We start from the raw sequence: 22,205 nt of genomic DNA on the forward strand, positions 1-22,205 counted from the left end.
GTTCAATAGTGTGATAAAACAGTCTAGTGTCAGATTTTCAAAATCAACTCTTTTTCGGGATTGAAATAGTGGCCCTGAAAAGGGCCTTTTGGTTTGGTGTGATTGAACGCAGTGTCGGTCGTCATTTACTTGGAGCTGGTGTACTTGGTGACGGCCTTGGTGCCTTCCGAAACGGCGTGCTTGGCCAACTCTCCCGGGAGCAGAAGCCGGACGGCGGTTTGGATTTCGCGGGATGTGATCGTCGAACGCTTGTTGTAGTGGGCCAGGCGGGAGGCTTCGGCGGCAATACGCTCAAAGATGTCGTTGACGAAGCTGTTCATGATGCTCATGGCTTTCGACGAAACGCCAGTGTCGGGGTGAACTTGCTTCAACACCTTGTAGATGTAGATGGCGTAGCTTTCCTTCCTGCGCTGCTTCTTCTTCTTCTTATCGCCCTTGACAATGTTCTTCTGGGCCTTGCCGGATTTCTTCGCGGCCTTTCCGCTGGTTTTCGGTGCCATCGTGCTGCTAACGTTGTTTTAGATTCCAAACGAAAACTGAAACTGATGCCCGACCGACTTTTTTTTGACTTTCAATAATCTTTATTGCATGTTTTTGTGGATTACATATTTAGTTTTAAGTGATACAGGAGTATACCTTTTCATCTTTGGTGGTCGATTTGAAATATAATAATGGTTTTTTAGAAATAAAATGAAATATTAAGTTCACCACAAATGTGGGATTGGTGGAATTTGGAAAATATATACAAACTTAAAACTACTATTTACACCTTAAAACTAACCTAATCTACTATATACAAGGCGCTTATTAGAGCATGTTCAGATATTATGCATTTCTGCTTAAAAGACTCTGTCGTAATCCTAATTTTCTCGCTAATTCTGGGGCAATTTGCCTCTTCGTGTAGGTCGATGATCCTTGTGCCAAAAGGGCTATCAAGGATCATCCTTAGCGCTCGATTTTGTGCGACTTGGATCCTAGCTATGTGGGTTTGTGCGCATTGACCCCACACCGGAGCTGCGTAGAGTAATGCAGGGGATATCACCTGCTTGTAGACCGCCAGTTTATTCGCCCTCGAGAGGCGAGATCTGCGGGCAATCAGCGGATAAAGGCTTCTGGTAAGGGCTGAGTATTTGGTAAGAGATCGATCAACATGGGAGCGGAACAGTAACTTGTCGTCAAACAGTAGGCCGAGGTACACTACCTCTGACGACCACTCGACCCTTGTGCCATCCATTGTCACAGTGCAGTTTGGTGGGGGTTTTAGTCTGTAGGATTGCCGATGGAGGAACATCACCGCTTGGGTTTTGGAGGCATTAATTTTGATTTTCCAGGTGGAAGCGTACTCAACAAAGGCGTCAAGGCATCGTTGAAGTTTGTTGGTGATTTCGGTAGGCATCCTCCCTTTGACTGCTATTGCGGTGTCATCTGCGAACAGAAAGAACACACAGCCCTCGCCAAGGGGAGGAATGTCGGATGTGTAGATGCTGTAAAGCAGCGGACCAAGCAGGCTTCCTTGCGGCACTCCTGCTGGTATTGGGAAGGCGTTAGATAAATAGCCATTCAACGATACCTTGAACGACCTCTGCTGAAGGTAGCTTCGGATGATTTTGATAAGGTGGGGTGGAAAGTTGAAGTGACAAAGCTTATATACAAGCCCATCGTGCCAAACATTGTCAAACGCCTTCTCGACGTCTAACAAGGCCATGGCAGTGGACTTGGATACAGCCCTGTTACTTTTGATGGTGTTCATCACCCTCACGAGTTGGTGGGTAGTGGAATGCCCTTTCCTGAACCCGAACTGTTCCGGCAGGAGAATGTTCCGTTCATCGACAAACTTGACGAGGCGGTTGAGGATGAGCTTCTCAAAGAGTTTGCTCAGCGCTGAGAGCAGATGCCCGACCGAACCAGTCGGTTCTCTTTTATACCCGTAGAATGGTGAGCGCTGTTCCGCCCCTTCGCTTCGTTTGCTACTTCATCCATTTCGTTCGCACCATCCTAGTATGAGTGCAGCGCAGGGCTACGCATGTATAAAAGATACCCTCATCCGGTGAAATCACCATCAGTACCGCTTACGTACGCTTCGTGAACGTTTGTTTCTCAAGTCCACTCAAACTCAACCACAAAATGTCTGGCCGCGGCAAAGGAGGCAAAGTTAAGGGAAAGGCAAAGTCCCGTTCCAACCGCGCTGGATTGCAGTTCCCAGTCGGTCGTATTCACCGTCTGCTCCGGAAGGGCAACTATGCCGAGCGTGTCGGTGCCGGCGCTCCAGTCTACTTGGCTGCCGTTATGGAATATCTGGCCGCTGAAGTGCTCGAATTGGCAGGAAACGCTGCCCGTGACAACAAGAAGACCAGAATCATTCCCCGTCATCTGCAGTTGGCCATCCGCAACGACGAAGAATTGAACAAGCTGCTGTCCGGTGTTACCATCGCCCAAGGTGGTGTTCTGCCCAACATTCAGGCTGTCTTGCTGCCGAAGAAAACCGAAAAGAAGGCATAAGTTACACTGCGTGCATCAAACCAAAAACCGTCCTTTTCAGGACGACAATATCCAGTCCACCGCTAGAGAGTTGTTGTTGAAATATTGCAGATTTATCTAATTTAGCCACAGAGAGGATCGATGAAGAGATATCGGCCATATTATGACCATTTCTGAATCAATTCCTAGATTCCGCGGGGGGAAACGTTTGGGCTTCTTAAATGTTCTGTTCGGGATACCTCGAACTTTCGATTTTTGGAGTTCAATTTGCCGAAACAGAAACATAAAACATTGAAACAGCCAGCCCTGCGTGAGCTGTTCCTGAAGAGAGAGGAGGGTAAACTGTTCATCCAGTTCCTGCCCCATTTTCTACTATCTACTGCTTGACAATAGAAGAGTTGATGAAGCAGGTAGTATTTAAAAAACTTATATTATTTATTCGAGGAAAGGCTATATCAGGAGCTCCTAATATTAAAGGAATCAATCAATTTCCAAACCCCACAATTATCAATTATAACTATCATAGGGGTGTGTTTCAAAGTAAACAAGCCAAAGATTACGTTTCAATCATACGGTCAAACTTTCAATGTTGGATGTTCGAGTTGTCTAGTTTGTAGCAACAAGGGGAGGCGAGCTGGGAAAGCTTCTGAATCCGGAAAAGAGCATAAGAAGAAGGGGAAACATACGGCCGGTACCAGAGAATGAAGTCCGCGCTGGAGATGCACATTCAAAAGTGTGTGCAAAGCGAAGCATGAAGGGACAACTCGAGTTGTCGGTTGGTTGACGTACCTCCCTCATCAGTGTTGAGAGTATGATCGTTCGGTGGTAGGAGGAAGGTCAAGGGGCTTTAGGAAGTAATCGTTCCCCCAGGGGAACAAACAGTTTTAGGTACACTGAAGGGAAAATTGCTCACACAACTCTTTTAGGGAATGCTCTAGTGGCCCTGAAAAGGGCCGTTTTGTTGAGAATGGCAACTATAATGCAGACCGAATTTAAGCGCGTTCTCCACGGATACGGCGAGCCAGCTGGATGTCCTTGGGCATAATGGTGACACGCTTGGCGTGGATGGCGCAAAGGTTGGTATCTTCGAAAAGACCGACCAGATAGGCCTCGCTCGCTTCCTGCAGGGCCATGACAGCCGAGCTCTGGAAGCGCAGATCGGTCTTGAAGTCCTGGGCGATCTCACGAACCAGACGCTGGAATGGCAGCTTGCGGATCAGCAGCTCAGTCGACTTTTGGTAGCGACGGATTTCACGCAGAGCAACGGTTCCTGGCCGATAACGGTGAGGCTTCTTGACACCTCCGGTGGCTGGGGCGCTCTTGCGAGCGGCTTTGGTAGCCAGCTGCTTGCGAGGAGCTTTTCCTCCAGTAGACTTACGAGCAGTCTGCTTGGTACGGGCCATTGTGTTAGATGATGATTAATTTGCTTTCAATCCAAACGGATCAGTTGAAACGCAGCGACAGAATGAGGGTCAAAAAACCAGGCAGTCCTCTTTTATATGCTCATATCGATGCAGGCAACCAATCGGAAGCCACGGAAGAATAGAAAAAGCAAGAGAGGAAAGAAGAACTCAACCCTCGAGTGGGTATAAAAGTGGCCGCTAGTGTTTGGCGCAGCCATCATTCATCATCAGTTGCGTGATAGTTTTCGAGTGAATAAGACGTGCGAATCGGAAGCTAAAAGGAAAAGCGAAAAGGAGAGAGACCTATTTTCGACGGTGCCACCCGTCAGTGTGTGAAAGAGTGTTCAACCGCGATCGTGTTGCGATCACAGTGAGCGTTGGCATTTGCGTTGTGTGACAGCAAAAGGAAGAGAAGAAGCGAGCCGGAGTGATTCCGTCGGCGAGCTGCAGTGCAGCAGGGCGTTGCGGGGTGGGAAAAGAAAACAACAAAAACCGTGAAAAGTTGTGGTGGTCGTTCGAATTGATTTCGCCGACGTTTGGTAGTGCCTAAACGAATAGGATTTTGCGGTACGTGGAAGGAGAAGAAGAATTCCTCTAGTGCGTGAGTGAAGACAATTGATTGTCTGGAGTTGTGATTGTGGGAGCTCGGCCTGTTGGCCATGGCGGCTGTAAATGCCGCTCCCCCCGGGGGGAATTCCGGTAACGGGAGAAGATTACCGGAATGGTTGGATCCGAACAGTAATCACGGACAATTAGTGGTGATGTCGATGGTGGCGAAAGACGGAGGAAAGTTCCCGGACAATCCGTTCGTTATCGGGCGGTCGCTGGAACATGCCGCCGGTGGAAAATTGGACGAGACGTACACCGAAAACAGAGGTTCGCGGTACGTTTTGAAAGTGCGAAGTGAAGCGAAAGTGCAAAAGTTGCTGCAGATGACGGAGCTGATTGATGGCACCAAGGTGGCGATTCAATTGCATCCGACGATGAATTTCGTCAAATGCGTTGTCAGCTGCCCGGAAGCGATCAACATGAGCAAGGAATTGCTTGAAACGGAGTTGAGCAGCCAGGGCGTGACGAATGTCCACCGAATCACACGACAGGATGGAAAGGTAAGAGTAAATACCCCTACCCTTATTTTGACCATCAGTGGAACTGTTATCCCGAAGCATATTTGGTTCGGTTCGCTTCGAGTTCCCACCCGTGTGTATTATCCCTCCCCAATGGTTTGTTACAAGTGTTTCGCGTACGGTCACACAAAATTGCGTTGCCAGGGGCAGGAACGGTGTCGAAATTGTTCGAAAAGTCACCCAATCGATCTCGAGGCCGGCTGTGCATCGCCTCCGCAGTGTTTGCATTGTGGCGAAGGGCATCAGTCGAACAGCAAGAAATGTAAGGTGTTCCAGAAGGAGGAGGAAATCATCCGGATCAAGGTCAACACCGGCGTGTCGTTCATTGACGCGAAAAAGGAGTACGACCGGGTCCATGGCGAAAAATCGTATGCTGGGGTTTCCGGTGCTCAGAATCGATTGCAGCAGGACGAAAAGGATCGGGAAATTCAAGTTTTGCGGGCTGAAGTGGAGCGGATGAAAGGAGTCGACCAGGAATTGGCGAAGCTCCGAAAAATCGTCGAGGAGCTTTCGACGAAGAAGCATAAGCGGAGCAAGAAGGAACGAACGATCCAAGTCATGAAGGTAACCGATTCGGAAATGGAGGCAGAAGAAATCGACAAGAAGGACAAGTTGGCGAAAAGGAAGCAGCAAGGAGGATCCGGAGAAATCTCCCCTCCCTACAAGCGGAATACGAACGGGAACGATTCGGAAGTAATGTCGGGTAGCAACTACGAATCGACGGGAGCTATTGGTGGCGAGGTGAGTTCACCTCTTCCTCAAAGATCCAGGTATGGCCCAACGAAACCGCAATCAAGCCGCATGTAACAGTCGAAGTAGTGAACAGCATAGTTGTAGCCCCCCAAAAGTGTTTGCAGTGCAGTGGAACATTAACGGCCTTAAAGGCCGTCAGGATGAACTTTTGTTATTAGTGCGTGAAAATCCTCCTGTAGCTATCGCTCTGCAGGAGACTAAAAACAGTGACAACTCGTTTCTTGGGCGCTTCCTCCGGGAAGAATACGTATGGTTTAATCGTGTGGATCCGGAAAACAGCACGGTGCGGGGCGTCGCTCTTGCAGTGCGTAAGTCTTTCGATCCGTCTCCCGTGGTATTAGACTCTTCCATACCAGCAGTAGCAGCAACGATCCTTTATCCAATAGAAGCCACTCTGGTTTCTCTATACATCCCTCCAGATAAAATGACTGTCCAAATGGTGGAAGACATCTTAGCGTCGATTGTGCTGGCAAGCAAGTATCCGCTAGTGGTGATGGGAGACCTTAATGCCCACCATGAGGCTTGGGGCTCCAATAAATCAGACAATAAGGGAAAAGCAATCCTAGAGTTCGTGGTTGATCACGACCTAGTGATTTTGAATTCCGGACAAGGTACCCGATTAGATCCTGTCAGCGGAAAGTTATCTGCAATCGACCTCACCATTGTATCAACGGAGATTGGGTATAAACTGAGCTGGACAGTGGATGAAGATAACCGAGGTAGTGATCATTTCCCGATCATAATATCCGTTACTGGAGCTGAAGTTGCTAAGCAGACTAAAAGGCGGCAATGGATGTACAACAAGGCGGATTGGAAGGGTTTTGAGAACTCCATCGAGAAGAAAAGTGACCAGTTTTCCAGCATCGCTGAGTTCACCAAGCTCGTGAAGTCAAGTGCGGAGAAATTCATTCCTCGAACCAGCTCGAATGTTGGGAGAAAATCGGTTCACTGGTGGAACCCGGAAGTGGAAAACAACGTAAAGTACCGGAGGAAAAAGCTACGTAAGGTAAAAAAGCTACCCGACCATCACCCGGAAAAGGCCGAAGCTGTTAAAGAGTTCAAGCTAGCGAGAAACAACTGCAGACGAGTCATCAATAAAGCGAAAAAAGCATCCTGGGACGAGTTTACTAATTCGTTCAATCCAGACACTCCAGTGAGCCTCATCTGGCGTAACGTGAAAGCGTTGAGCGGGAAGAATCAAGTAACGGCACCAACCCTTCGGCTGAATGACGTGTTTTTGGAGGACCCCAAAGAAATTGCAAACACAATGGCTGATTATCTTGAGCAGATATACGGACCTGAAGAGATGATTGCGGCCGAGCCCATGGCAGATACTCCCAAAATTGAAGAGCTGTTGTGGGCAATAGACCAGGGTAAAGGGCAATCCGTTGGGCCTGATTCTCTCGGATACCCAATGTTGAAACACCTCCCATATATGGCCAAAGTCGGTTTCTTGAAGCTTATCAATGAGGTTTGGAAGTCGGGAAAAATTCCACATGAGTGGAAGGAAGGTACAGTTATCCCGTTACCCAAACCTGGTAAAGACCCCAAGATTCTCGGCAATCAACGTCCCATCACATTGATGAGCTGTGCTGGGAAGACGGTAGAACGGATTGTCAACCGGCGGCTCGTTGAGGTAATTGAATCAAACCAGCTGTTGGATCCACGACAATATGGGTTCCGTCAGGGAAGAGGCATCGATATGTATCTAGCGGATCTGGAAGCATGCGTTGACGAGGCTCTAGGAAAAAAGCAGCACATCGACTTAGTTTCTCTGGACATCAGCAAAGCTTACGATCACATCTCCAACAAGGCAATAGTAAGACAGCTGCAAAACTGGGGAATTCACGGAAGGTTGATGGAGTTTGTTCAAGACTACCTCAGAGATAGGTACTTTCGAGTGGCAATTGGAGGGACCTTCTCTGATAGGAAGAAACAAACCAACGGCGTACCACAAGGATCAGTGCTGGCAGTGACTCTCTTCGTGATCGGCATGAACTCTGTATTTGGCAGGGTTTCGGAGAGTAGTCCATCGCGCGTGCTGCGCTTCTTTGTTTATGCTGACGATATTGTCGTAGTCATCTCCGGTCTGAACCAAAAGGCAGTCAGGAAAAAGGTACAAGAAGTCGTTTCATGGATAGGAAACTGGGCCAATGACAGCGGCCTTAAAATTGCTGCTGAAAAATCGAAGCACCTTCACATTTGCAAAAAGTTGAAACACGCAAACCTTCCAGAAGTGAAACTAAATGGAGCCAGCATACCACTGGTTAAAAGTACCAAAGTGCTTGGGGTGACGATCAACAGCAGATTCGACTTCAAGGAACATGCAGTGCAGGTCAAGAAGGAGTGTAAAAGTCGAACATCGTTGCTTCGGATCATTGGACGTCGATCCGGCGGAACAAGGTCAACTTTGCTGTACATCGGAAAGGCCCTAATAATTCCGAAGATATTTCATGGATGGGGCATAGTAAGTCGGAGCAATACGCAAGCAACAAATATCTTGAAACCTGTTTACAACGATATGCTACGTATTGCTTCCGGTGCGTTCCGGTCTAGCCCAATAGTAGCAATTTGTGCGGAGTCTGGCGAGCTGCCTTTTGAGCACTTGGCATGCCAAGTACTAGTGGCAAAAGCTTCGAAGCTGGAAGAGAAAAAGGCATTTGCAAACCACTCAGACGAGTGGCCAATTTCAACGCGTGCGAAAGGTATGTTTGAAGAAGCGACGGGTGAGGAATTGCCGCCCGTAGCGGAATTCCCCCGACCGCTGAGAAAAAGCTGGGCGTCTGCGGAAATAACGGTTGACTGGTCTATTAAGTCCCAATTCAAAGTAGGAGAAGCCACCAGCAAAGCACAAGCACTATTTATCGATTTAGCGAGAACAAGCTACGTAAACTTTAAGCATGTTTTCACTGATGGATCGGTAGACGAAGAGGAACGAGTCGGGCTGGGCATATACTGCAACGGAGAGGAGCGGTGTGCCCGTCTGCCGACGGGTTGCACGATTTTTTCGGCAGAAGCGAAGGCGTTACAGCTTGCTGTTCAGTCCGTTGAACCTGGAGAGAATGCTGTCATCTTCACGGACTCCGCGAGCTGTGTGGCAGCGATCGAAGCGAACACCACCAAACATCCGTGGATTAGAGCAGTGCAGATTGAAATGGAGAAGAAGAACGCGGTGATTTGCTGGATCCCTGGACACGTAGGAATTGATGGGAATGAGAAAGCGGATGCATTAGCGAATAGTGGAAGAAGAGAAGAAGTGCGGGATCGACAGGTACCGGCCGTCGATCGAAATAGTTGGAGCAAGAAGATTCTGGAGTATGTGTGGGAAGGGGCCTGGCACCAAGAACGATCAGTGAAATTAAGAAGAGTGAAACCATCAACTGCTGCATGGAGGGACCGAAAGACTCGTAGTGAACAAGTGGTGCTAACCCGATTGCGTATCGGGCACACGAAGATAACCCATGGGTGGTTGATGGAAAAAGGGGAGGTGCCGAAGTGTCAGCATTGCGGCACAATAATTACAGTGGAGCATTTGCTCATTGAATGCAGGGCATTCGAAAAAGTGCGTAAGGAGATAGGACTCGAAAACAGTTTGGGGGAAATATTATGTTACGGACAAGAGAGGGAAGGGAAAGTGATCAAGTTTTTGAAAGAGTTGAAGCTTTTCAATCAAATTTAAAAAACTATGGGAAACGTTGAATCAAAAATGTAATGGACAACAATGTAAAAACAATGGAAAAAAGGAAAAAGAAGTAAATAAATCTGTTGATGAAAAAGAACTGTGAAAACAATCAGAAGTGTGAAAAGGGAAAAAACATCAAATGCATGCGAAACTGTCAATCGTCGAAAATATGAATGCGATTCTAACAATAAAACTGTTTTACACTCCGTAGATGACCGAGAGGCGAATGACCGCTTTTGCGGTTAAAGCCTCGTTAAACCAAACAACCAACCAACCTTGGCGCAGCCATCAGTTCCAGTACTACCGTCGTCGAACACAGAACCAAATTCATCCAAAATGACCGGCCGTGGCAAGGGAGGCAAAGGACTCGGAAAAGGCGGCGCCAAGCGTCATCGCAAGGTTTTGCGTGATAACATCCAGGGTATCACCAAGCCCGCAATCCGTCGTCTGGCTCGTCGTGGAGGAGTCAAGCGTATCTCCGGACTTATCTACGAGGAAACTCGTGGTGTGTTGAAGGTGTTCCTGGAAAACGTCATCCGTGATGCCGTTACCTACACTGAACACGCCAAGCGTAAAACCGTTACCGCTATGGATGTTGTCTACGCTCTGAAGCGTCAGGGACGCACCCTGTACGGTTTCGGAGGTTAAATCGCATTCCAAAGTTTCGCTCTTCAAACGGCCCTTTTCAGGGCCACCAAACACACTCATCAAGGAGTTGATATGACAAATGTTCACACACTAAAAGCAAGGGTAATCTAATGGGACAAGCACTACACGCTTTTGCAGTCCGGCGGTGGCGTGGCTTGGGGAGAAAATTCTCGTCTCCGATTGGAAGACACCATAAAATGCCAATATATATACATACATAGTCTAGTCTAGTCAGCACTGTCATTTCCCGGGGTGGCACTACTGTTGTTACTTACTTGTTGTACTTCGGTCGGTTCGAAAACAACAACCGCTATGATGCCACGCCGGTGAAATCCAGTGCGTGCATCTTTCCATACCAATCTCACGTGCATGCATCTCAACTCCGGACTTCAGTGTCAGGTACGGAACGCTCGTCGTACCACTCCCTATTACCTATTACCACTCATCAAATTCCATTAGGATTGCGTTAGGAACTTCTTAGTTTGCCTCGCTCGGTTCCACAATGCGATGGACGAACAAATATTTCATCATGTTCCACACTGTACCTTATGAGAAATGTCCCGCTCACTGGATGCGGTTGCAATCAATATTTACAAGCACTGGAATTGTGTTCGCGCACCCGAAACGAAACGAAGGGAAAACGAATCACCGAACCGGGTGAGAGACGGGAATTTGAATCCACCGACGGGAAAAACCGGGAATTTGAGAAGGTCACCGGGAAAATCGTTTTGAACGAACATTTCCAAGCTTCGAATCTACAAACCACAACAAGCATTTATGACTTTGAACAAATCAGTTTGTATTGTATGTAATGTATTGAAAGTGGATGATGAAATGTCTACCGTAAAATGGGGTGTTTTCAAGCAACTTCTAGTATGTCAATAATTAAACAAAGGACAGCCCTACTACAGTAAGGACCCGATTTTGTCAGCCCCTCGATGAATTTTAGGCTGACCAAATCGGGTCATTTTATTTTGTTCCCGTTTTTCAAATTTCGACATGGTTACATGGACTTTTAAAGAGGGTACGTGGTAAAACATGACGATACCAATTTTTTGACAAATCTGAAATTGGCTGACAAAATCGGGTCAGTACTGGATTCTCTCGTCGCGTGCCAAACACAATTATGAGGATCCTATGGCAGATTTCTGAGATAATCATGAAAATGTGTGATTTTTGACGTAACTGCAAAACAGGGTTGTAAAGGAATTTGACTTTCGCAAATGAAACCATATTTTGCCAACAACAAAACATAATCTTTTTGATCAATAACTTTGATGCTTTCATTCATTTTCATAAGTTATGCTCAACCTCAATCAGATAATACATCAATATTATCGAACTTGGAACTCCTGCAAACGCAAACCGTTTTCTTTTAACTGCTAAATCTTTCATAGTTATTAATCTGGAAACTGTCAATACTTCGTAAAATTGTCTTGAATTGTTTTTGAGACTTAAATGCAACAGGATCATAACCTATATACCGTTAAGTCACCAGTCACCGTGCGGCCTCCATTCACCGTGCACATATACAAATTCCTACAGAATATTCATACAATTTTCACAAATCATTCTTTGGTCAGCAAAATAAGATAAAACTGATGAAACGAAGTAGTTTTTGCCACAAATAATTTTGAAAAACCTAGTTTATGTAGACAAAATCATGTGAATTCTGTTTGATAACGAGATATTGCAACAATCTTAGTAGAAACGCCAAAAAATCACATTTTTTATTTTAACGATAGAGTATGAAATTTTTCAAAATTTCAACAAGTTTTCACTGTGATATTATTAGTAAGATGTATTTCATCGTATGAGCAATGAGATTTAATGCAAATTAGAATTTTTATTGTGTTTCAGTCGAAACCCAAATGCACGGTGAATGGATCCTTTTCAATATATATGGATCCTATTACCGTGTATAGTGTAAAAGGCATGGAATTATGCGATAATATTAGATTTATTGTTATGTCGTCATTAAACTACTTCATATTTAGAATTTAAGTGAATATGGAATGGTTTGGACAATACAGTCAAACCTCCTATAACGATTTTAATTAAAAAATAATAATTTAGCCAATTTTTAAACTTTGTATAGTTTTTATTGTAAATGAAGATTTGAATACTCTTAAAAATGAATGCGCACACTACTAGCAACATAGTTGCTCCATTAACAACGTTTCTTCAAGATACAAAATCAAATCATGACGAAAACTATACGCACGGTGAATGGTGCACTAGTGTGCACGGTAAATGGTGACACATAGAACGGTACGAGGCGACCTTAACATGACATTTTCAAACATAATTTTGACTAATTTTTTGTTATGCATCACTAGTTTTAGATTTTTCCCTGAATTATTATATAATTGCCCGCTACGTAGTGGTATTCTAGTACGCTTCAAATTATTTGGAATAGTTTTATATTTTTTTGAAGTGCAAATTTTTCTTAAATGCACGGTGAATGGTAGCTTGACGGTACAGTTAACTCTCCCTAACTCGATATTGAATTTGTCTTGAATTGGTTTTGATACTTAAATGCAACAGGATCATAACCTATATATTTGCATTTGCTTCTTTGAATGATTGTTCTCCTTCGTCTTCGAAAATAGCCCCTATTTGTTTTGCTGGTCTGCTCGATAGGTAGACAGTTTGACAGTTCGATAGGTAGATTTGGTTTCACTCTTCGCGCAACTCGGGTGCCTCTGAGAAAAAAAAAAAAAAAAAAAAAAAAAAAAAATCCCATATTTTCAGGGCTAGACATTTTAGTAATATTCAGTAACAAACAAAATAGTCCCCTTAACCTTTACAATGCAGCTTTACTTCACGGAACAAGCCTAAAGTATAATGGAACATATATCGGCATAAATCGAACGAGTTTTGTAACTTGGAAAAAGTAGTAGAAAAGATAATCCCCTAACACCCCGCTAACTTTCAAAAAGAAACTTTTTCCATAAGAAATATTAAAAGGCGAAATCTAGATAACATTTTCAAAAGCTTTTGTCTGCGTTGTGATCTCAATTAATATACTTATGTTCTGGGTTACTCACATATTTTTGTTAATATTGTTTCATTGTTTTGTAGTTAAATCTTTTTTGCCAATAAAATTCTTTCAAAAATGGTTTGAATCGTTTTCAATATCTAGACTCCACAATACCTAATATTAATAGATATCCCCGATCACATAATGCAGCTCACAATCCTCCGAACAAAGCAAGCAAGATATATCGACTTCCGACGTTTTTGTGACTTTTCAAACTTGATGGAGAAGTTCAATCCCTTAAAACCCCACGAGTCCTTAACACCCCATTTTACGGTACTAACTTCTTAAAAGGTTTCACTTTTCTCAATAATTAGCAATGTAGTACCAAACAATGTTTGTTTGATTTTTTGAGCTTGGTTCTAACTTTTTGACTCAAGAGTTTGAAAGAAAAGTTTACTAGCCTAAAATAATCTTGCCGAAAGTTTTTGCACTCAAACATATTGGATGCAAAAAAAATCCTAAGTTGTTGAATATTCATACCACAATAAATCCAGATTTCCTTGGGAACAGCATTTTAAGAGTTTCTAATCTCTCATTAGTTAACTAATCGATTACAAATTGAATAGGTAAGGTAGATGCTGCTACATGTGTGGGTTTGTTTATTATTTTAATTCACCCTAGATTTAATTACTTTAGAGAAACATCAATTTAATGAAACACTGATTTATTTTGGCATCTGGAGTTTTGGCATCGGCCAAATTATCTGAAACTCGGCAGTAAGACGCACTTGAAGAGCATAATGTTGATAAATAGCAGTTAAGGCCTTCCTTAGTGTAGTGGTAAAGTCGGTGGCTACAAAGCAAACCCATGCTGAAGGTGTCTGGGTTCAACTTCCCAACAAGCCATGTGAGCAAAATGGTCACATAAAAAAATAAAGTGAGAAGCCGGCCAAGAAAATGAGAAGAAGAAGAGGCATTCGCAAAACCCCATGTGCGAAATAAATCAAAAGAATGAGCACAAAAAATTTTGATAATGAAAGACGCGTTCACTCCAACGGAAAATGCTCCACGTGTAGTAACAGCGGCGGAAGTAATTTACCGGTTTCAATTTGAGTGTCAGGAGCTCAGGGCCAAATTTTCGAAGCCGCAAATTTTTCTCGGTGCACGCAAGCAAATGGCGGCGGTGCTCACTCTCTTTCTCTCGTACCCAAACTGCGATGGGGATGTGAGGCGTTCGATTCGCCAATCACGCTTAAAATCAGTTACACTGTTATTGATTTGCTCTCATCTTTGGCAATAGTGGAACAGCATTGGATTACGAAAATCAAACATACTGAGCAAGGTCGACCCATTGGCCCCGAAAGATTGAGATTTTCAGAAGCCAATCCCTGGCTTAGTATTTTACTGCCAATTAATTTTAATTTGCAACATCCACAAGAGTAATTTGATTATTCCGCAAGGAAAATAGTGGCAGTTCGCTCATACTGGATCAGCTGTCAAGATTACTTTGGTAATTAGCAGCAAACTGTACTTGACCGCTCTACTTGGGATGTCGATACTCAGGCCTGCCCAGTAGGTCCGGTACGTACGGACCTGTAACTAGACTATCGAAATGCATACATTTTGCATTTTGACATACGAACGCTTTATGTTTCGTTTTAGCATCAACTCACATCCAGGCGTCGGTAGGCGCGTGCTGTACGCACAGACCTCAACGATCGCAAGGTCCTTGTTCGAATCCAGGGTTGCTGGCGAGAAACATTTTTTGTTGCCAATGTTTGGCTTCATAAGGCAAAGCTATGAATTTCAACCCGATTTATTGTGGCGAATTTTCATTAAGTGCATCCAATGTATTTCGATAGTCCATTGCCTGAGTGTATTGAAAACGCACGGGCCTATCGATCGCAAGGTCCTTGGTTCGATTCCAGGTTGCCGCGAAAACATGTTTTGTTTCACAAGGCAACGCTACGAATCTCAACCCGATTTAAATAAGGGCTCCCCAAAACTACGCGACGTTTTACGGCGACAGCGACACGATTCGTTGTTCGTGTCGCTGCAAGCACTCTTCTATGGAACCATCTTGACTGACACGACGCGAATCGCTGCCGAAATCGCGTCGCTGTGGCTTATCAAACAGTGCATCAGCGAAATCGCGACGTTTTTTTTTTTTGTCGCTGTCGCCGTAAAAAGTCGCTAGATCTGGGGAGCCCTTTAAGTCGACAGACGTCTTCAAATCCTTGAATCATTCGAGTGTATCAAAAGCTGTTCCTCTAGTGAGGGTTTGCTTTGGGTACGGATGCACCGCTACAGTGAGTGCAGCCAGTGCTGCATATTGGCCAATTTTATTGATTGCGAAAGGGTTCGGGAAGAATTCGCCATTCAGGGCAAAGTGCACGTAACTTTTCGGGGGGGATTTATTTCCCTCTGTGAATCTGAGAGGAATGGAATATCATTGACTGTGCACACTCTTGTTCTAAACTTGGATGGTAGTCCTGAAAAGGACTGATTGGATGTTAGATACTGTTTTACAACAGTACGGTTGCTGTCCCAAATTTACTTCTTGGCAGCGGTCTTCTTCGCGGCAGCTTTCTTGGCTGGGGCAGCCTCTTCGGGTTTGGGTCTTGGGCTTCTGCGGGCGGGTCTTGGAAGGTTGGTGCCTTCTGCTTCGGGAGCAGCAGCCTCTTCACACCACCGGCCTTTTTGGCAGCCTTGGCACAGCAGCTTTGGCTTTCTTGGCTGCAGCCGGCTTCTTGGCTTTCTTCTCGCCGGCTGGCTTCTTGGCCTTCTTCTCCCCAGCTGGTTTCTTGGTGGCCTTCTCTTCTCTCCGGATAGCCTTCTTGGCCTTCTTCTCGCCGGCCTTCTTCGGTTTCTTCTCACTGGCGCCTCTTAGCTTCAGCCTTCAGCTTGAACGAACCGGAAAGCGCCGGTGCCCTTGGTTTGGACGAACTTGCCCCTTCTCGACGCCATTCTTCAAGGCCTTCTTGAGGAATGGGGCAAGCTTGCGACATCGCTTTGTAGTGGCGGCGATGTACTTCTTGATGGCCTGCAGGGACGATCCGTTGCGTCCTTCAAGGTTTTTGATGGCAGCAACAACCATGTCGTTGACTGGGGGTGGGTCGACGGCTCTTCGGCTTGCCCTGTCCCTTGGGGGGCCCTTGGCTTCTTGGTCTTGGCTGGCGAGCAGCCGGGGCTGCGGCAGCCGGCTCAGTGGCAACTTCAGACATCTCGATAGGTAGCCTAGAGTAACACTCACACGATGGCGATAGTAAACGAATGAATGACGGAAATTCTGGCAACAGTGCGTGTTCGATTTCGTCGTCTGTGGTTAGGGATGCAGACATGGTCGTCCACTGGATGACTGTTCGCGAATATTGTACATATTTTGGTAACACCTTTTTTAAAACGCATTTTTCCGGGTAATCGCACTAAGTATTTGCCGGTCTAGTATGTCCGTTTGCGTGAGTGCATGGAGTCTCGCTAGGCAGCCGTCATCGCACATCGGGCCGGTTTCGCGAGAAGCACCGCTGAGACATGTCTTTACAGCACCCGTGCGCCCATATGGTGTGGCTTTGCTCGATAAAACAATCAATAGAACTATTGAAACAATACCACCCTGCACGGGCGGTTGGTGAATTTGGCAACATGAATGGTGCTCTTTGCGACGGTGACATGCGGGTATAGCCAGTATGGCCGGTGGTCAATGGCCCTATGAGCCTCAAACAAGTCATTCCCAGTGCCGACAAGCGATGTTACGCGTTTGTTTTAGTAAACTTTGAACAATGTTAATTTGATGTTTTTCATCAAACATACCGAAAACTTGGCTCGACTATGACGTCAGTCACACAAGTTTGTGCCATTTTTGTCCGGAAACAATGTCACCAAACACTAATCACTTCCACCTGTGCACTGTTGGTTGGTCGAATGTGTGCAAATTGCTGGCATTTGCCTCAGCCATCGCGCGCAACTGCATTGGAAAAGGACAGCTGCACGTGCTACTATGGGATCTAGTTATCTGAGAATGTTTTACTTCAAGAAGCAAGCCAAGCAAAGCAAGCACCCTCCCTGCGGTGGGAATCTGCAAATGAGCTAGTGCGAAATCTGCCCGAATAGGGCATCGGTTTTGCTAGCTGCAGTTGCATCGAATGAACATTCCATACAATCTCTTCTGGCGGCAGTAGTACCGGACATGTCGCGCTGAATTCGCGACAAATTGTTCTCGGAAGTCCCTAACATGCCCCACGGCACGTGTTCCCGGTGTAGAAACTGCACCCTACATTCCCCCGATCGAGATATATTTTTGTGTACAGTGCCCTCAGGGGCTGTTCAACGTGTCTGTCCGTGCTAGTACTGAGCAACACCCGAGCCAGGAAGCCGAATGGCAACCACACAACGTGTCATGTCACCATCATTCGCAAATTTCATAACGCCAACAATGACCATTTGCAACGCGCCCACCACCCATTGTGTATAAGAATGTTTTCCCAATTTCGTTTGACCCGTTACATCTCGAAGACACACCACCCACCCATGAACTATGTGAATGGGCCCCATCAATGGGAACCGATTGATGGCATTATCGAGATTATCCGATCGATAACATTTGCATCAACTGTTGTTCGATAAACGTTATTATGATAGCCTGAACTGCTGGGATGCTCTTACGAGATCGTTTGTAATGGGACGCTAGAAAACATAATGAGCTTCTTTCCAGTACGTTGAGAAGAAGAACGAACGAACCACGAAACTTGTCATCATGCCTGCCTAGCTAGCTAGTCCTATGATGTCAAAATTGTCGTAAACTACTAACATGCAGCACAACCGATAGCAAAAATGAAGTTGTTAAGGTGCAACATGGCAATCAGCATAAATATTGAACTTTAAACATTCTGCTAGTGAATGAAGTGTGGTTAAGGTGCAACATGGCTGGCACAACATTTTGTTTTGTTTTGCAATCAGCAGAAATGTTGAACGTACGAAGTGGATCTTCTTGTTTTAATTTCAAACTGATGGAAAAACTTAGCTCTAGGGTTTTTTTTTGTGAACAGATTTTTCCCTATACTGCTTAACAATTAAATTCCTATTATTTATTACGCAGCTGAATGGGGATCCAAATCTCTGCAACTGTAATCGTTATAATTAATCAATACTGAAACTGATAACATCGAATAAATAAAATGAATTGAATAAATTCAAACTGATAAGAGAGGGGGGTGTTGTCACGTATGAAGTCACCGCCGTGACACTACCTCAGTCGGTTCAATAGTGTGATAAAACAGTCTAGTGTCAGATTTTCAAAATCAACTCTTTTTCGGGATTGAAATAGTGGCCCTGAAAAGGGCCTTTTGGTTTGGTGTGATTGAACGCAGTGTTGGTTGTCATTTACTTGGAGCTGGTGTATTTGGTGACGGCCTTGGTGCCTTCCGAAACGGCGTACTTGGCCAACTCTCCCGGGAGCAGAAGCCGGACGGCGGTTTGGATTTCGCGGGATGTGATCGTCGAACGCTTGTTGTAGTGGGCCAGGCGGGAGGCTTCGGCGGCAATACGCTCAAAGATGTCGTTGACGAAGCCGTTCATGATGCTCATGGCTTTCGACGAAACGCCAGTGTCGGGGTGAACTTGCTTCAACACCTTGTAGATGTAGATGGCGTAGCTTTCCTTCCTGCGCTGCTTCTTCTTCTTCTTATCGCCCTTGACAATGTTCTTCTGGGCCTTGCCGGATTTCTTCGCGGCCTTTCCGCTGGTTTTCGGTGCCATCGTGCTGCTAACGTTGTTTTAGATTCCAAACGAAAACTGAAACTGATGCCCGACCGAACCAGTCGGTTTCTTTTTATACCCGTAGAATGGTGAGCGCTGTTCCGCCCCTTCGCTTCGTTTGCTACTTCATCCATTTCGTTCGTACCATCCTAGTATGAGTGCAGCGCAGGGCTACGCATGTATAAAAGATACCCTCATCCGCGAAATTACCATCAGTACCGCTTACGTACGCTTCGTGAACGTTTGTTTCTCAAGTCCACTCAAACTCAACCACAAAATGTCTGGCCGCGGCAAAGGAGGCAAAGTTAAGGGAAAGGCAAAGTCCCGTTCCAACCGCGCTGGATTGCAGTTCCCAGTCGGTCGTATTCACCGTCTGCTCCGGAAGGGCAACTATGCCGAGCGTGTCGGTGCCGGCGCTCCAGTCTACTTGGCTGCCGTTATGGAATATCTGGCCGCTGAAGTGCTCGAATTGGCAGGAAACGCTGCCCGTGACAACAAGAAGACCAGAATCATTCCCCGTCATCTGCAGTTGGCCATCCGCAACGACGAAGAATTGAACAAGCTGCTGTCCGGTGTTACCATCGCCCAAGGTGGTGTTCTGCCCAACATTCAGGCTGTCTTGCTGCCGAAGAAAACCGAAAAGAAGGCATAAGTTACACTGCGTGCATCAAACCAAAAACCGTCCTTTTCAGGACGACAATATCCAGTCCACCGCTAGAGAGTTGTTGTTGAAATATTGCAGATTTATCTAATTTAGCCACAGAGAGGATCGATGAAGAGATATCGGCCATATTATGACCATTTCTGAATCAATTCCTAGATTCCGGGGGGAAACGTTTGGGCTTCTTAAATGTTCTGTTCGGGATACCTCGAACTTTCGATTTTTGGAGTTCAATTTGCCGAAACAGAAACATAAAACATTGAAACAGCCAGCCCTGCGTGAGCTGTTCCTGCAGAGAGAGGAGGGTAAACTCGTCCCCTTAATGCTACAACTAGATAACTCGAAAATCAAAATTTTGAGATGTGCAACTTTGAAAATATAACCGTTTTTCAAGGTGAAGAGAATATGATTGGAAAATAAACTTCAACTTATGTATTTTTAATCACACGCTTATGAGCTGTGGATATTTTGCAAACCTAATTGAGAATAATGTTTTGACGTATTGAAGTCAAAAATTTCAAATTTCGAGTTATCTAGTTGTAGCATCAAGGGGACGAACTGTTCATCCAGTTCCTGCCCCATTTTCTACTATCTACTGCTTGACAATAGAAGAGTTGATGAAGCAGGTAGTATTTAAAAACTTATATTATTTATTCGAGGAAAGGCTATATCAGGAGCTCCTAATATTAAAGGAATCAATCAATTTCCAAACCCCACAATTATAATTATCAATTATAACTATCATAGGGGTGTGATTCAAAGTAAACAAGCCAAAGATTACGTTTCAATCATACGGTCAAACTTTCAATGTTGGATGTTCGAGTTGTCTAGTTTGTAGCAACAAGGGGAGGCGAGCTGGGAAAGCTTCTGAATCCGGAAAAGAGCATAAGAAGAAGGGGAAACATACGGCCGGTACCAGAGAATGAAGTCCGCGCTGGAGATGCACATTCAAAAGTGTGTGCAAAGCGAAGCATGAAGGGACAACTCGAGTTGTCGGTTGGTTGACGTACCTCCCTCATCAGTGTTGAGAGTATGATCGTTCGGTGGTAGGAGGAAGGTCAAGGGGCTTTAGGAAGTAATCGTTCCCCCAGGGGAACAAACAGTTTTAGGTACACTGAAGGGAAAATTGCTCACACAACTCTTTTAGGGAATGCTCTAGTGGCCCTGAAAAGGGCCGTTTTGTTGAGAATGGCAACTATAATGCAGACCGAATTTAAGCGCGTTCTCCACGGATACGGCGAGCCAGCTGGATGTCCTTGGGCATAATGGTGACACGCTTGGCGTGGATGGCGCAAAGGTTGGTATCTTCGAAAAGACCGACCAGATAGGCCTCGCTCGCTTCCTGCAGGGCCATGACAGCCGAGCTCTGGAAGCGCAGATCGGTCTTGAAGTCCTGGGCGATCTCACGAACCAGACGCTGGAATGGCAGCTTGCGGATCAGCAGCTCAGTCGACTTTTGGTAGCGACGGATTTCACGCAGAGCAACGGTTCCTGGCCGATAACGGTGAGGCTTCTTGACACCTCCGGTGGCTGGGGCGCTCTTGCGAGCGGCTTTGGTAGCCAGCTGCTTGCGAGGAGCTTTTCCTCCAGTAGACTTACGAGCAGTCTGCTTGGTACGGGCCATTGTGTTAGATGATGATTAATTTGCTTTCAATCCAAACGGCGACAGAATGAGGGTCAAAAAACCAGGCAGTCCTCTTTTATATGCTCATATCGATGCAGGCAACCAATCGGAAGCCACGGAAGAATAGAAAAAGCAAGAGAGGAAAGAAGAACTCAACCCTCGAGTGGGTATAAAAGTGGCCGCTAGTGTTTGGCGCAGCCCCATCATTCCGAATCGAACTGCCGTTGTGAACGGTTGCGTGTCTTTTTGAGTTGCGAGACAAGTTCGAATTCTCCTCCGTTCGTGTGCGAAGTGCTCTTTTCGCGATTTCCCGCTCCCGCGACTGCTCTCCGGCGCTGACCTACCTCCTTGGGGTGGCTAGCCAAAAGGCATCTCTGCAAGCAGAGCAACCGCGGCCCATAGCGATGGGTCGCAACAGGAAGCAAAAGGCGGACTCCGCCTCGACCCCCGCCCCGCTGGCCGACAGTGGGCAGACCAGCGCGCCGAAACGCGCAAGAAATGAGGATGCCAACCCGGCGGCGTACAGCAGGTTGCTGGCAAACAACCAGTTTGCCTCCCTGCCTGTGGACCAAGCCCCCCGGGCGCGAAAGTTCCCCCCTCTTCACGGCGTTGAAGGACCTCTCGGCGCTGCGATCCGAGCTAGCGGCCAACAACATCCGGCCGCTGTTCAAGCTGTGCCATACCGGCACTAAGATCATGTGCGCCTCCGGCGCCGATTACGACAAGGCCGGCAAGCTGCTGAAGGCAAAAGGGGTGGAATTCTACACCCACGATGCCCCCGGCAGCAAGCCGTTGAAAGTTCTCGTCCGAGGGCTGCCGAGTTCACCCCGGAGGCAATCGTGGACGAAATGAAGGCGGCTGGACTCAAGCCGACGAATGTGTTCCCCATCCGGAGAGCACAAGGAGGACGACATCGGGACCAGCTCTACCTGGCCCACTTGGAGAAGGGGTCCACCACCATGGCGGGACTGACGAGGGTGAGAGCGCTCTTCCACATCGTGGTGGAATGGGAGCGCTACCGCCCGAAGAAACGGGACGTGACGCAGTGTGGCAACTGCCTCGCGTTCGGTGACGGACGAGGAACTGCCACATG

The 22,205-nt window shown here is 46.2% G+C and overlaps 8 protein-coding genes across 8 annotated transcripts; 3 read left to right on the forward strand and 5 right to left on the reverse strand.

Annotated features, from left to right (window-relative positions):
• Positions 1-73: 73 nt before the first annotated feature.
• LOC110680543 (histone H2B) lies at positions 74-549 on the reverse strand. Its single transcript, XM_021856338.1, has one exon. It carries the CDS (start codon positions 498-500, stop codon positions 126-128), a length of 375 nt encoding a protein of 124 aa, XP_021712030.1. The 5' UTR covers positions 501-549; the 3' UTR covers positions 74-125.
• Positions 550-2,036: 1,487 nt separating this feature from the next.
• On the forward strand, positions 2,037-2,547 carry LOC110680532 (histone H2A). Its single transcript, XM_021856328.1, has one exon. It carries the CDS (start codon positions 2,125-2,127, stop codon positions 2,497-2,499), a length of 375 nt encoding a protein of 124 aa, XP_021712020.1. The 5' UTR covers positions 2,037-2,124; the 3' UTR covers positions 2,500-2,547.
• Positions 2,548-3,415: 868 nt separating this feature from the next.
• On the reverse strand, positions 3,416-4,070 carry LOC110680530 (histone H3). Its single transcript, XM_021856326.1, has one exon. The coding sequence runs from the start codon at positions 3,879-3,881 to the stop codon at positions 3,471-3,473; it is 411 nt and encodes a 136-aa protein (XP_021712018.1). The 5' UTR covers positions 3,882-4,070; the 3' UTR covers positions 3,416-3,470.
• Positions 4,071-9,731: 5,661 nt separating this feature from the next.
• On the forward strand, positions 9,732-10,138 carry LOC110680534 (histone H4). The gene has a single exon (XM_021856329.1). The coding sequence runs from the start codon at positions 9,780-9,782 to the stop codon at positions 10,089-10,091; it is 312 nt and encodes a 103-aa protein (XP_021712021.1). The 5' UTR covers positions 9,732-9,779; the 3' UTR covers positions 10,092-10,138.
• Positions 10,139-15,756: 5,618 nt separating this feature from the next.
• On the reverse strand, positions 15,757-16,170 carry LOC110680546 (histone H1-like). Its single transcript, XM_021856340.1, has 2 exons — positions 16,021-16,170; positions 15,757-15,963 (listed from the first exon to the last, which is right to left on the reverse strand). Exons 1-2 carry the CDS (start codon positions 16,168-16,170, stop codon positions 15,757-15,759), a joined length of 357 nt encoding a protein of 118 aa, XP_021712032.1.
• A 2,282-nt stretch (positions 16,171-18,452) lies between these two features.
• Positions 18,453-18,827, reverse strand: LOC110680547 (histone H2B-like). The gene has a single exon (XM_021856341.1). The coding sequence runs from the start codon at positions 18,825-18,827 to the stop codon at positions 18,453-18,455; it is 375 nt and encodes a 124-aa protein (XP_021712033.1).
• Positions 18,828-18,930: 103 nt separating this feature from the next.
• LOC110680529 (histone H2A-like) lies at positions 18,931-19,527 on the forward strand. The gene has a single exon (XM_021856325.1). The coding sequence runs from the start codon at positions 18,982-18,984 to the stop codon at positions 19,477-19,479; it is 498 nt and encodes a 165-aa protein (XP_021712017.1). The 5' UTR covers positions 18,931-18,981; the 3' UTR covers positions 19,480-19,527.
• Positions 19,528-20,646: 1,119 nt separating this feature from the next.
• On the reverse strand, positions 20,647-21,145 carry LOC110680531 (histone H3). The gene has a single exon (XM_021856327.1). The coding sequence runs from the start codon at positions 21,110-21,112 to the stop codon at positions 20,702-20,704; it is 411 nt and encodes a 136-aa protein (XP_021712019.1). The 5' UTR covers positions 21,113-21,145; the 3' UTR covers positions 20,647-20,701.
• Positions 21,146-22,205: the final 1,060 nt, after the last annotated feature.

This window comes from Aedes aegypti, unplaced genomic scaffold (assembly GCF_002204515.2).
Source record: "Aedes aegypti strain LVP_AGWG unplaced genomic scaffold, AaegL5.0 Primary Assembly AGWG_AaegL5_hic_scaff_1555_PBJ_arrow, whole genome shotgun sequence".
NCBI lineage: Eukaryota > Metazoa > Arthropoda > Insecta > Diptera > Culicidae > Aedes > Aedes aegypti.